Source organism: Herpailurus yagouaroundi, unplaced genomic scaffold (assembly GCF_014898765.1).
Source record: "Herpailurus yagouaroundi ecotype Mexico unplaced genomic scaffold, PumYag 185, whole genome shotgun sequence".
Taxonomy (NCBI): domain Eukaryota; kingdom Metazoa; phylum Chordata; class Mammalia; order Carnivora; family Felidae; genus Herpailurus; species Herpailurus yagouaroundi.
This window is the reverse complement of record NW_024412416.1, coordinates 7749933-7764995: the sequence shown is the minus strand read 5'-3', so window position 1 is coordinate 7764995 and position 15063 is coordinate 7749933. Positions and strand designations below refer to the sequence as shown.

At 47.1% G+C, this 15063-nt stretch overlaps 1 protein-coding gene across 4 annotated transcripts in view; it reads right to left on the bottom strand.

Annotated features, from left to right (window-relative positions):
• NTRK3 (neurotrophic receptor tyrosine kinase 3) overlaps positions 1-15063 on the bottom strand; it is a 398556-nt gene that overhangs the window by 32585 nt on the left and 350908 nt on the right. For 2 of the 4 annotated variants that reach the window (XR_005796183.1, XM_040493712.1), the window contains exon 16: positions 14074-14148. The exons of the other annotated variants lie outside the window; for them this stretch is intronic. Coding sequence is in view for 1 of the 2 variants with exons in the window: in XM_040493712.1 (XP_040349646.1) it covers positions 14074-14148 (75 nt within the window). In the remaining variant the exon portion in view is untranslated. The remainder of the gene's footprint in view (positions 1-14073; positions 14149-15063) is intronic. 4 annotated transcript variants of the gene reach the window in all.

Below are 15063 nucleotides of genomic sequence, written 5' to 3'. Positions count from 1 at the left end.
CCCCTGCGGTCAGAGGGATCCCACTGCTCTGGGTTAAAGAGGAACTCAGCCGAGCTCTGGAAGGTCCCCAGGTCTCTGCATCCAATTACACAGAAAAGGAGGCCACTGGTGGGTTGCAAAGACCACAGAGAAGCCCGCTTCTCTCCTAGAAGTTCAAAACGTCTATGCTCACACAACTCTGACAAGCTATAAAGGAGACAAAGTGACCCATATATTCCCGATAAAGAAACCACGACCCAGCAAAGGTGAGCAAACACAGATTCACAGGGCACGATATTTCTGGAACGAATGGAAGGATTCAATCACTAATCTGAATGGGCCAAGTCAAAATCTGTCAAAGCCCGTCAGAAGCACAGCGGCCTTCTGAACAGCTGTAAGGCCTTCGCGATGCGCGTTAATGGCAAAATAGCTTCATCATAAAGACTGCCATTCATCGTGGGTGTCATTATTTTTTAACTTAGTCAACTTTATTTTTCTTGATTGCGTGTCTCAGCACGTAAAAGAATCTCCACGCGATCTAAGCGGAACAAAAGGCTTAGCATACGCGTTCTCCATCCGCTGGAAGTTCTCCTAGTTTCCCATCTGCCTCAGTGGCTCTGCCTCTTACCCCTTGTTCTGCGTGTCAAGCGAATCATCAGCCAAGGCTGGCAGTCGCCTTGAACACGCTCCCAGCAGCCACTACTACAATCTTTGGAATCATTGCCACTCTTGTTCCAGAGGGCCTGGGGTTTTCACACACCTACGCCGTACACCAGTATTAGCTACATCCAGCATACATATACATACACCCATACATCCAGAAGGCAGGTGTGTACATGAACATATGTGTGTGTCAATACACACGCAGGTGGGTACAGTCATAGACACAAACACAGGCCTGTTGACCGTGCCCCGATCACACAAAGCTGGTGAAACCTCCCTTCGACGCCTCCTGAAACCAATGGCCTAAATGTAAAAAGAAAGGCTCCATGTCCTCTTCACATGTATCTTGTCTCCCAGACAGCAAAAATAAGCGGTTTCACTCTAAATCACTCGATGAACTCTGCCGGGAGCTTCAAAACTTCAAAATAACACGACTGTCTTTCCAGGCGTTAACACTTCTCACCACCTGCTCCTCCCTCCCTCCCCCCCCACCCCTCAACAGCTGGGCTGTCTTAATAGCTCCCTCCCCACAGATGTCGTAGGGCCACCAAAGCCTTAGAAATGCCATTCTGCCCTTCCAGAATGTCCCCTGTCTGCCCACCCTCCTCCTGTCCCTGATCCCCTCTCCCCTTTTTTCCCCACGTGGCTATTTTGAATCACAGATACTGTATTTTCAACCAGTTCTTCACCCCTCGGCCCAGCCCCATCTGCACATTCCCCAATCATGCCACTTCGGTGTGAAAGCCTGTATTCCTTCCAGGATGCTCTCTGGGGGACCAGCCCTACCCTGTAACTTCACCCACTCCATCTCCCCAAATCCGACATTCATCAGAATCCAGCACTCCAAAGGAGAGTCGTACAAAGCTGGAAAAGGGCTTGGAAATTACTTAGCCTGCCCCCAAGGCATGAAAACCTTGGCTAGAAGAGAGGTAGTGACTCGCCCAAGGTCACTAAAAAGAGTAAATGAAATGGAGGTCCCATAGAGTGCTGTTCTTGTTTTCGAGGTAAACGTGTTCCTGGAGAAAAGCATATATTAATTAAGACATGCAAATCAAAAATACACAGATATGAAGTTTACATTTCAGTTCTATAGCTTCCTGCTTTCCATCCGGATGTGCTTAAGCTTTGGGTCACCAAGAACTCTGTTTCCCCAGTGGTGTGGGCAGTGCCTTAGGGATGTATCCATTTGTATAGTCATCTGATTTAAGTTGACAGTATGTGTGTGCACTGTCACAAATGCACGTCTGTCCGTGGCGTCACCCGAGTTATGGATATTCCATGGTGAAACATTTACATAAGAGATTGAGATTTTCTATAGTGACATCAGACTTCGGACTTCATACAGCAGGCTTGTTTGCCTTCATTTTGCCTCCCCTCCTCTTCCTGATACAGTGGAACATGCTATCACCTCGCTTCCTATAGACACAAACTGAAGACCTCAGCCCTGGGTCTAGGAGGCAGTTGGAATTCTCTGGAGGGAAGGTACAGAGAAAACTCACAAAGACGTCATTATAGGACGGCTCCCTCTGAGCAGGGCTTTGTGACAGTTTATGCAAAAAGCATCCATTTAGCAGAATCTCAGTGGAATGGCTGTTTCAGACTGAGCCGCTAGCCCCAGGATTAGGAAAAACCCTCAGAGTCTTCCAAAAATACAAGGAGTTTAAGAGCCAAGCTGTTTAGCAGTGTGAGCCTAGAGGATAAATAGGCCCATTGTGATTCTCCCCGAGTCTCTTACCTAGAGTTGCGTCTGCCAGAAGCAAGTTCTCAGATGGAAGTCCCCGGAACACATACCTTCTATAACTTCCCCTTTTGTTTTCCCCTTTCTAAATCCTGTCTAAATGCTGGCACTCAGTCAGAGACCTCACTGTCCTTTATTGCCCCCAAGCAATATATTTTTTTATGGAGCAGTCGGTGCAAGTCCAAAGATGTAGGTTGAAAAATAACTTGGCCCTTACTTTCTTTTACAGATGCCTAGACGTGGAGCCTCCTGGCTGCACTCAAATCTACCAGTGGAAACAAACCATAGACACATTGTGAAAAGAGCTCAATTCACTGAACAAAGCTGGAGGTCTCACTTCGGCTCAGATGCATGGATCACACTGGATCTAGACTGATCCATCCAAACCCCAAGTGCTTGCTACACGTTCGTAGGTAAAGGAAAATAGGAAATTAAAGCCTTCTTGTGATAAATCTAGATTTTTAATTTACCCTGTTCAGCACAGGCTGCACTACCAAGGTTTTGATTTAGATTCAGATTTATTTAGCAAACATAAAATCACTTCCAGGTAAGACCAGAATATTCAATATTCAATGCCAGAAAAAAAAATCTAAAAAATATGATAACTGATATTGAAAATGTGCATATAGGATAAGGAAACAGATGATCCGAAGGGACAAAGGGGATAATGTATAAATAACTTAGCCGATGCCTCTGACTCGCTAAGCAATCTTAGGGAAACTTATTTAATCCCTGGAAGACTCACCTTTCTTAAATGTAAAATAACAAACTATATAGAACATGTACAGAAATTAAATGAGATATTAAACGAAATAAGCATGCAGTTTTTCTGTACACATGCACATATGTATTACTTTTAACCTAAACCTTCCTTTTCAAAAAAAAAAAAATGTTTATTTTTTTTTGAGAGAGCACCAGCAGGGAAGGGGCAGAGAGAGAGGGAGACACGGAATCCAGAGCAGGCTCCAGGTTCTGAACTGTCAGCACAGAGCCCGATGCAGGGTCCGAACACACAAACTGCGAGGTCATGACCCGAGCCGAAGTCGGTGCTCAATGGACTGAGACACCCAGGCACCCCTAACCCAGACCTTCCTTGAAAGATGCTAATTTCTCAGTGTTTATGGCTATTGTATAGCACTTCTCTCTATTCCAGAAACTTGGACATTCTGCCCAGGGGCCCTTATGACAACGAGACACCACTCCTGGACTGTGAATAAGGAAATTGGCTCAGGAATGGAGTGTCAGAAAGTCCATGGTAGGCAGAGGCCAAGCTAAAGGTTAATTCTTCTCATTATGGGTTTTGCGGGTTCGAGACAATTCCACCTGCAAGTGCTGGGAGCACATTTCCAGGATCGGGGAGGGGGGGCTGCCAACCTAGATCCTCGGAATACTTAGCTGTCCACAAAAGCAGGGAAAACCCAAGAAGAGCAGCTAACGCTAGTCTCAGAGTGGACAAGACTGGGCAGGTTAGAATATTCTATGGCCGGAGCTCAAGGACTCCTATGTGTGATGCCTCATGGCAGGAAAAAGAAGGAAAACTAAGATGATTTGAATTTAAAAAGGCGAAGACTGAGACAGGATCTTTTTCCTCAAACGGCATGCTGAGCTGCAAACTGTCTTCTCCAGCCAACTTCTCAGCGACGTTAGTGACAATAAAATACTTCCTATCGATTGGATACCCGTCAGCCTTAAGATGACGCACTGAATTCTTCGACCCTGGTTCTGGTTCTATGACATCATCTTCTGACCCTGCGCCTTCCCTCCGAGTGCGGTGGTGAACACAGCTGACGTGCACCAATGGCACTATGAGAGAAAGACCCTTTCGAATAAGTGACAAAATATTCTCCCGTGCTAGCCAGTGAGGTCTCATCTCTAAATTAGCCCAGGCAGGGTGCCCACCTCTTAGCTCCAGATGAGAAGCTAGACTGGTTGGCTTTCTTAATTGAAAACTTTTTGTTTCTAACTCCAAGATTCCAGCAGCCTGGCACACTGACCTGCCGTTTGGAAAGGCAGTCATACAGATGGTGTGCTTAGATCACGGGAGGACGCGCCTGCACAACCACGGTTGGGGCCCCAAGTCAGCTGCCCGAGAAGCAGATAGCTTAAACCAGCCTCCATTTGCTGCTCTTGATTTCCATTTACCTCTGAGAAGAATCTGTGTGGACCAGAGACTGTTCCTAAAGCCTAGTTAGCAGGGTAAAACAACTCTTGACCAGCATTAACATCTAGCCTTACTCCCTACAATGACAGGGACTTCTGTACTGGTGTGGCACCTGTCACCATTAGGGGCTGCTTCTTAACTGTGTCTAAAAGAGGTTTTGCCAGCTGTGCCCGCCCCCACCCTCGATCCCCCACTGTGATAACTCCTGCTGTATGACTGGTTTGCGTATCTCTAATCTCCCTGGGCCACAGGTTGGAAGGAGGCAGGTGGCTGTATGCCTGGGCCAGTGGAGAGGTAAACTGACGCAAGGCCTGAAGCCCCCTGGCAAACCACACCTTGCACACCCTGTTCAAGGCAAGGGCAAGATGCCCCATTAGAGGAGGTGATACGTGCAGAAGCAGGTCCCCATAGTAGGAACAGAAGGCAGCCCGTCCCGAAGCAGGTCTTCCAGTAGAGGCACGATGGCATCATGATACAGAGTCAGACACACAAGCCACAAATTCACAGCCATGTCACCGCAGGAAATCAGCTAACCTCTCTGATCCTCAGCTTCCCCATCTCTTGAACACCGGCCGTTTACCTCTGGGTGGATTAAACAGACCGTGTGGATTAAATAAAACACTTCACGTAAAGCATTTAGCATCGTCCCCAGGATGTGGCAGGCCTCGATACATGTTGGCAAGAAGCGGCAGGCCACAATTGGTGCGGTGATGCTCGGGCGCTGTTCTCTGATAAATATTCTCAAGAAGCGTCCTCTGTGAGGTAACGGGCTGTGTACTTCTGTGTGTGCAGGCAGATGGAGGTATCTGGTGGTAGGAAACACTTGGGCCGGGTGAGGAAGTGAATTCCAAGTGTCCTTCGCTATAGCTCTTTCAATGTGCGCTTACCCCGAGGAAAGAGAAGTCGCTTCTGGTTGTGTGCAGTGATAATAAACAAACCAGACCCTTGCCCCCTTCCTGCCCCCTCCCTCCACCCGCCCTGTGCCCTTAACGAAGCATTCACTGGCCCCCCAGTCACAGGGCTTCCTGCAGGTTGAACAGATCAGCCAGAAAGGCACGGCTATAGCTAGAGGTAAAATCTGAGACTTCCAAACTACTCCAAATTAATCATTCTAGCTGGAGGGAGACTCGGGCCTTTGGGCCCCCCTTTTGTTTTATTAAATGCCAACTGAAAATGCCAGAAGTAGCTGGGGAAGAAGCTCAAAATGGGGGACGGGGAACACTTTGCATATTTTAATTACTTCAGTAAACAACACATACCACAACAGAAACCTCCCATCCGATGGCTACATCCCCAGGCAGAGGAAAGCTGGAGGGGCACCATGGGACAGGACGTAAAAAAAATATGCCACTCCTTCCACTGGAGGCTGCCTTATCCAGCTTCTCTGAGCTGAAGCCAAGCTTCCTGTCCACCCACTGACTAGCTGCTGGGGCACTTCTTACGGGGGCAAGGAGAAACAAACACTCAGCGACTGTTCACACCGCCAAAGCTTTCCTGCGAGTCAAATGCACCTCTACCCCCAGTGGAAAATGGGTTCTTCTTTGAGTCACGAAGTAAGACCTTCTAATTCTAAAGGAGGTTCACTTGGTGCCCGAGAGGACCGGGCTCACAGATGACTTGCCAGATCTCTGGCAGGACCACAAACGTGGAAGAGTGGATAAATTCCTCCATCCACCTTCACTTAAAGGTGGGGGTTCAACCTTGGCAAAAATGATGGGATGATGTTCTCAGGGCAGCCCGCAGATGAGTGACAACAGCAGGGGACCCGTGAGCCGCGAAGTGATTAATGAACATAAGTTAGCACCGCTACTATTTTTCTGCATCATGGGTTCCTAGGTAGGCCTTCCCCTGAGAAATTCTAGGAAAGGGGTATTAATTAGCCCAACCACACAACCCGTACAGTGACTAGAGATGCCTCGAGCATCCTAGGAGGGAGGCAGCTGGAAGCAAGATCTGACACCATGGGAGGCCGTGGAATAGAGTGGAAAGAACAGTGGATTGCCACTCGGGTCGTCTGCATTCCTGCCCCAGTACTTCCAGGGTGCTTCCGTGCTTTGTACTCTCTTCTTCCTTCTTCTCGCATGTTCACAGCTGTAATAATTCCATAGCTGGACCAGAGGGCTGCTAAGACTCTTCTCTACTCAAAAACTGCGTGAGGTTGTCCCAAGCAAAATTTTCTGACCTGAATCAACATACCAAGAGCACTGAGCCAAAGCTCATCTCAACATTGGCAGCCTGCCTTTCCAGAGTGGCATGTGTATGCATGTGCGTGTGTGTGTCTGTGTGTGTGCATGTGTGTGCATGCGTGTGTGTGTGTGTGTGTGTGTGTGTGTGTGTGTATTGCAGGCGGGCCAACAAGCACAACAGGCCAGAACTCAGAAGCTCCAGGGCCCTGCCTTAGGTTTACATCATACCACCTGGCTCGTCCCTGGGCCCCTGTGTCTCATTTATAAAATTGGTAGGGTGAGGAAAAGGGCTGGGCTAGTTGGCCTTTAGGTATCATCTAGTTCCAAAGTGCTATGATTTGGTGAAGCGGAGACTGGATAAACTCTGGATGCCCCTCCCAGTGCTGTGCGGTTAGGGCTCTGAGGCTCACAAGCTTCACACAGCCCGCTACTCTACAACTGAGTCCCTGAGTGCCTCTTTGCAGCAAAGGGTGTGAGCCAAGGGTAGTCTCAGATAAAAGGTATGGAGGAGCTGTCCCTCCACACAGCATCTGGCATCCCAGGCCATAACCTGAGGCATGCAGCTGTGCGTTGCTCCTTCTCCCTTGAAAAACAAGCCCTACCTCTTGGCTTCCCCTTCAAGGTCAACAGGCGAGGGAAGGCTGTTCTGAGGATGAACCCAGGAGAAAGTCTTAAATGCTGAGCCAGTAATCACAGTTGGGTGGTTTTTTCAAAGGCATTCCTACTCTCTTATACACATTCGTGTCTCCAAAAGCACAGAAGGAAGATTAGAGCAAGTGGGCTTCTTGTGTTTAGGCTAATGAAACTGGGTGAAGGATCTTCAAGGGTCACCTGATGGGTCCCCGAAAGGTGGAGCTAGGCTAACTCTGGAGTAGGTAATCCTTAGAGTTGAGCCCTCATCTTGATTCATCATAACGGATAGAAAGAGATGCTTTCAACATTTCAACGTTGGGGCCAGTAGTGGAAGGCTGGTCCCAGGGATACAGAACAGCTTGTTGAGTGCCTAAACTATATCAGGATCTGCACTGATTGAATTAAAATGCACCGCTTCATTCAGTCCTCCCAATGTGCCTTGGCTCTCGAAATTATTATTATCAACAGCGCTGCATAGACGAAGGAAGAAAGGATGGGAGGGAAGGAGGGGTTAAGCAACTTATTTGAGTTCAAGAGGTTGGAGAGCGGAAGGTCCAAGCCTCACACCTAAATTATTCCGATTCCAAAACCAATGTTCTGCACCACCGAATCAGAGTTCTTATTCACATCCAAGTTGAAGGAAAAGTCACTGGGACGTCTTGAGGCATATAAATTGATGGGTTTGGGGTAGCAGATCTTGGGAAGTGTGACAGGAATCCTAGAAGTTTATTTCTATAAAAACACCCGTAAAAGCTGAAGAGGGATTTTTCATTCGGAAATACCTAAATCTGCAGATGTAATGAACTAAGAAGGGAGCCTACATCAGCCCAGAGAGCACTCATCAAAATGACACCAGAAAACACTTGTATGCCCCTCATAGACAGACTAGAAAAGGCAGTCAGTTGTGGACTTTGCTTCCTTAGTCCTTCTTTTATAGCTTTTCTCAGCATAATGTCTGGCCTGACTCAGAAACAACAGTGATTATTTCATGCCTGGTCAGCAGGGCTCCCAAAGACAAGGCATCTCCAGTGAAGACTAGTCTTTTTTACTGAACATCCAGGTCCCGGACAATCTGTTCAACTGCTATAGCATGTATCATCATGATTTCCAAAATTCATTAGTCTTGATTCTTTGGAAATCTATCTCCCCATTATCACCTCTTTCCCTGAGATCACTGTCTCAGGCAGAAAAGGGGGAAGACGGAGAGAGAAGGAGGGATGCTAGGAAGGTTGAGTGGAGATGAGAAGGAAGGAGACAAAGACAGAGACAGAGCAATGTATGTGAAGCCTGGTGATTTAGTCCGGTCTTAGAATTAAGCGGCACCAGAAATAAGCCTTAAATCTGGATTTTGTGATTATGAACACAATACATTGCCTCTTTGCTTAAGATAGATTGGATTAGGTTTCTGTCACTTGCAGCTAAAAGAATCTTGATATAACACTGGAAAATTTGACTCTCAATTTAGTCTCTACTTCTAGGAATAAAATGTCTATTTCTAGAAATGAACTAAGAAGGAAGACTCGGAGAGATCCCAGAGGCCCAGGTAGAAACCAACTGCCCAGCTAGGGCAGAACTATAATATGCCTTCCCTCATCCACAGAATGCCCTTTGCTCCTTTTCCACCCTGCATGGTGGCACCCACATGCCTGGGTTTCATCAGCCATAAAGCATTGCAAGGACACAGTTGACAAACATGTGGCTCTGAGACCAGCACTTGCACTGAAAGCTTTCCTTGCATGGCTGCATCCGCCCACATACCGGGCTTCTGCAGCCCAGTGCCTTTGGCTGGAGGTTACATTAGACATCTACTTTCCATTAGGGTTAGCCACAAGTGCCAGGATGGGAGGAGGCAACAAAAATCAAAGGAACCAGCTAATTCTCAAGAGAGACCCGTCTGACCCAAGCAAAAGAGACTGCGGAACTCATGTGATCCGATCCCCTCCAGTACCCCCAGACAGGAGGTCCTGTCTCAATTCTTCCAGACGAATGGGTTTCTCATGAATCATTTGTCCCGAAAGAACTGCAGAAATAAACTTCAAGATAAAGTCCAGAGCAAGGAGTACAGAATCCCATCACAAAGACTAGGGAGGTTTTCTTAACAAACAGTCCCAGATGGTACATCTAGAAGGATTCCCTTGCTTCACTGTCCTCTTCCCTCTGAACCCCTCAGCTTCTTTACTTAAAGACCTGAGCTCCACCCCATTCCAGGAAACTCCTGTCCTGCTGTTCTGGGAGTTTGCTCTGATAGGAGATATCAATTTTCAGATCACCAGAAAGCAAAATGCTAAGGGCGTTATGAGTCTAAAGAGTAATTACAACTTACACGGCAGAGTTCCCATCTCTGGAGAAATCTCCAGGTGAGAATCAAAGGACCGGCCCTGGGAACACCAGCTCATTGCTCTGAACCTATAAGGACATGAGATACTGCATAATTTTAGGTTCCCCCTAAGAGGCTATCTTAACTATCTTGATTTGCAAGGCTTGGGAACCAACGAGAAGGTAGGAAGTCACATTCTGCAATGTCAGGGCTGTTAAACTGTCAAAGTCCTAGTATGTATTATAATGTTCTCTAGTTCATGGACACTTCGCTGCATCCTGATCCACCCCACAAACTCAGTGATAGCTGAAGCACACCGACATGCAGAGAGGGTTGAAAACACTCATCCGAAGCTCTTGTTGTGTGCCCTGGGCATGGAGAGACAGGTCTGTGTTCTCAGGTTCCTCAGAAAAACTGGGTTCAACTGGGTGGAGAGCTACACACCCTGAATGCTTCTAGTGCAAAAGGTATGTCTCTAATCAGGTTTCTAAGGAGGTCTTTGGACTGGGGCATACTTGTGACCACATGCTCTCACTGACTTGTGTCAAAGGCCTTGGCACTGTCCTTCCAACTGCAACTAAACATTTCCTAGAATTACAGCATACCCTGCACGTGTGAGTAGCAGGGTAGCAGGGTGGGCCTTCTATAACCTGTGAAAAGAAGGATATCCTTGTCAGCTTGAAATAGAACCAGACTTTTCTGATCTCTACTGCTGCTCCCAACTGGGACTCCATGGGACATGGGTGCAGAATAGAGAAGCCAAATGATGTTGGGATGAGTCAGTATCTTAGAAAAGGTAGCTTGCCTGCTTGCTTGGTTGTTTTTTTCCAGAAAGGGGACTCAGAGGGATAAGTCAGAGGAGAGTACCCCATGGGGGAAGATGAAAGATGTTTTGCTCCTTAGCCCTGAGTAGCAAAGTGATAAAGGGAAACCAGACAACAGGCCATAAGCAGTAAAGAACCAAGACTTGATGGGGTAGTCATAATCCAGTGGTTGGAAGACCACAGTGAGAGACATTCACGTGCCTGGAGTATATTCCTAAGTGACACTGATACTGTCGTGATGAAGAAAACCCTTGGCAAATGACAGAGTAATAACTTCTCTCTACCCATATGACACATATCGTGACACTGGAGGAGACATTGCCTTGACGTTCACTGAAACCTCTGGATAAATGTGTTCTAGAAGTCCAAGAAAATAACAGCATCACAAGTGGAAATACTCTCTTTTGGCATGAAAGGAAAACTGGATAGGGTTACTGACATCTCAAAGTAATTCTTCACTTTGCTAAAGAGGCTCTCTCTGGTGCATATAAATGATGGTTTGTTTGCCATATAGCCTTACCAAGCTTGTGCAGAAAGTAAGATGCTACCTAAAGTTTTCTTCCTGGCAAGCACATAAATGTTCATTACACATAAATACAAGGTTACATGGTGAGATTGATGTTAAGTATAACCATAATAAGATATGGTCCAGAGACATCCTGCTTCTTGCTAATAGCAGTCCCAAGACCCGATGCAGTCTGTCTGTGGATTCCATTCACAAAGGCAGGCAGGAAATTTAGGATTCTCTTTAAGCTGAACCCTTCACTCAAACCCCTGTCAAAAAACCTTTATCCAGCCTCAGACCTCCGCATGCATTCTCCCCACCCCTATTATCTATACACAGACCCATGCATCGTCCCTCCTTCCAACGTGCATGAAACCCAGAAACACTTGACACGCTGAAGTCCAGTTCCACCTCTGCCTAGGATGGACGCCACAACAGGAAGACTTGCTCTCATGCCCCCGTCCCCGATTTTCCATGCCTATCCCCATTCCCAATGACAACGACACATGGAGAAGCGGAATTTGCTGTCCCTTCATGCACAATCAGCAAAGACTGGACAACCACCCCAACATATCTACTGCTCCTGATCCAGCCATGCAAATAAGCCCATTCGCAGGACCTTGGGGGATAACCTAGGAAGTCCTCCCTTTCCTTTCTTTCTCCCACTTCCTGCCAACCAGTATCTTTGGGTGAATGCAGAGACTAACTGATAGAGGCAGGATTTCAGATTTGGCTCAATGTAGGCTTAAATCCTGGCTCCACTGTTTTCCAGTGTTGTGTTTAAACGTCAGTGTTCTCATCCTTAAAGTGGCACTATGATAAATATTCATGGGAACAGTATAGATTAAATAAATCAGCCTCTTTAAAGTCCCTATCCAAGTGTTTGGTGTAGGTGCTCATCAAAGATAAGCTGCCATCCCAAACCACCCCTGAGGACACCAGGTGGAAGAAGAAAAGCCCTTAAGATGTCCTGAATGGCTAGTGCATGTCAAAGACTGAGGGGCATTCTATAAGATGCCCTCCCAAGTGGAGAAGCCCACAGCCTTACTCACTTTGACAATGTCTTAGTCATGTCAGCCAGAGGTGAAACCTAACTACTGAGCAGACAAGGTATGCTTCCAATGCCATGGCCGCCTTCTCCCTTCTCAATTTTTGTAATTCTGAGGTTTGTATTTCTTGCTTTGGAGTCATAGTGTCTAGACCTGACTTGTTTCAGATAAATTTTATCCAAGCCGTGAAAGCCCTCTTTGGCTAAATTAAGTCAACTATATAACTTAAGGTATGTTATATGCCTTAGGCTACTCAAATGCTTTGGCCTCCCTGTCTAAAATTGTGCATGTGTGCGCGCACACACACACACACACACGTACATACACAACTATCACCACCACCAGTAGTACCACCAAACACTTCCTTTTTCTTTCTCTGTTTTATTTTTCTTCAAAGGATCTATTATTCTTTTACATATAATATATTCTACTTTATCTTTATTTTCTATTTCCTTTATTAAGGGCAGAGATTTTTTTTTCCTGTTTTTATCACAGTTGTATCCCCCAGCCCAGAGAATAGCTCATGATATATGGACAGTGTCCTAATTTACCAGGGAAGGTAACAGTTTATGCCTGTGGTGTCAATTTAATTATTAATAGCTTCCCTTTTCAGTCTCAGAGGTGTCCAGGTTTAGACAAATATACAAAGTTGATTAATAATAAGTAGTTGTTGAATTTAATTAATAAATTTGACCAATTTGATACTTTAATTAAAGTCATCAACTCCTCAAACCAAGAGTTTTACCCCGAGGTGAATGAATTACATATGATGTTAAAAGCATGAGAAGAGATTGATTAATCTCTTATAATGGCCCTGCTTTCAAAATTCTCACAAGGCTAGCAAACATGGTCATTCTGATAAACTCTAACTCTACACAGCTGTTGGCGTTAAAAAATCCTGAACTGTAAGGCCGTTATTAGTAACAGTGCCAAGAGGAGGTATCTATAAAAACGTGGTCCTGAGAGAACCTGGGAAGCTATGCCTAATTTGCCTCCCTAACCGTATCACAAGAGAAATGAATGGAATTGGAAAAGCACCCCCGTGCACCTGCCCATGAGACTGCAGCATCGGGATGATATCACGTATTGGAGGCTGGAGGTCTCTCACTTCAAAATGAGCTACAACACACCCCATAGTGTCCGAAAACAGCCTCTTGCCTGTGGGAAAACATCTCGAGACGGACATGTGTCCTCCTAGGCTGGGTGAGGTTTTTAAGGCTGGCTAGGTAAATGTTGTAGTTCTACTTCCCCCAGTGGACCATTCCCAAAACAGAAGGAAACGGCCCCTAGACGAAAAGTGGAAGGAAGCCATCCGGTTCAGTTTGATGAACAAGGCAAGACAGATGGAACTCTGACTCCGCATTATGTCCATTCTCCATGCCAGAGATTACCACAGAAGTTAACATGGGGATGGGAAAAAGCTTCCCCCAAATACTCGGGGAGATGCCTCAGTCATGGTGCTACATAAAAACTGTCCTAAACATCAAATTCCTTAGACAAGCTTCATTTCAGGTCAACAGGGAGACCCCCCTTCTTCAGACCCTTTAGCCTATGTGGCATTCTCGATTCCTTAAAGGGAGTGTAGGCACCCAAAGTGTACTCAAAACTCAAGGTCACACTTCCTGAAATGCAAGAAAGCAGCCAAACCGTCATCCATGCAGAGCCTCCAGCCTTCACCACACACGCAGGCTTGGACAGAATCCTTGGCAGCCATTTAAACTCCGGCGGCTCTCCCAGATGTGCACCTAATTTTAGCAGACCATGGCCCCTCCACCCCCCACCATGCTTCCTCCCCATGAGATATCCCAAGCACATCAATGGCTTTGGCAGGAAACTTCCACGGAAGTGAAATGATGCCCCCCCCCCCCCCCCCCCCCGCGCCTGCTGGGAGGCAGGGAAGGAGAGGTGGGAAGCATCCCCCGCCCATGGAAGTTCCTCTCCAAAGTCTGCAAGCTGTCGGTCTGTGTGTGGACGGCCCTGCCCAGCCCCCTGGCCCCAGAAACAGAATCCAGACTCACTGTGGAAGCTGCCGGCGCTGCTAGCCTCTGTCGCTGCCATGACACGCTGATCGGGCCCTTCTGGCATGGCCCTTCCTGACAGTGAATGGAGGAGAGAGCGGGGTAGGGGAAGAGAGAATAAAGGATGAAGGCAGAGGAAGGGAGCACGGAAGGATGAAAGAAGGGAGGATAAGGGGAGTGGGTGTATCTTTAAGTGAATGGCGAGTTTCCTGGCATAGACTCCAGACACCTGTCATGCCACTAGGGGAAAAGGCTGGCAGCATCAGCCCAGCTCCAAGGCCCTCACTCAGGAGTCCAACCGGAGATGCTACCCACAGCTCGGCGGGCACACCATCACACCGCTCTTAATACATGGCACCCAGCTGTCTTCCTTTCGGTCTTCTACCGAGATCCACTGGCTTCCCTCCAAGGGCTCAGTTCTACTTCCCACAAGATGAGCCTCTCGGCCAACTACCACTCTGAAAGGAAGAGGGTTTTATCCAGAATTTTCACCCCCTTAAGTCAAAGAAATAGCACCTCTCCAAAGTTTCAGAGGGAATAGCTGTCCTTCCTGTCTCCAACAGAAAAATCACTGAATTCACCACCACTTTCAGGGCTTCCTTCCCAGATGCCCTTCCCTGCCTGCCCACTTTGGAAAAGGGGTGAGCTAGCCAGATGTCACCTGTGTGGAGCCTCAGCCTTTCTTCTCCTTGGTATCAACAGAGTCAGTGTGTACAGACTCCATTACCACTTGGGAAAAACTCATTCCCCTTAAAAGGCCTCTTGAGAAGTCAGAGGAGTAGGTATGTTAGGCAGCTTTTGAGAAGGGATATGCAACGACTTAGCAATGGCATTTCTCAAGTGCCTCCCAGGTCAAGAGCTGTGTTCAAAAGACAAGAGACAAAGCCCCTGCTCTCAGTCAAACCAGAGGCATAGAAGCATATCAAGGACCCAACAAAGAAGAATATTCATGAAGCAACACATCTCAATAGGGTGATACTGGGGAGACCA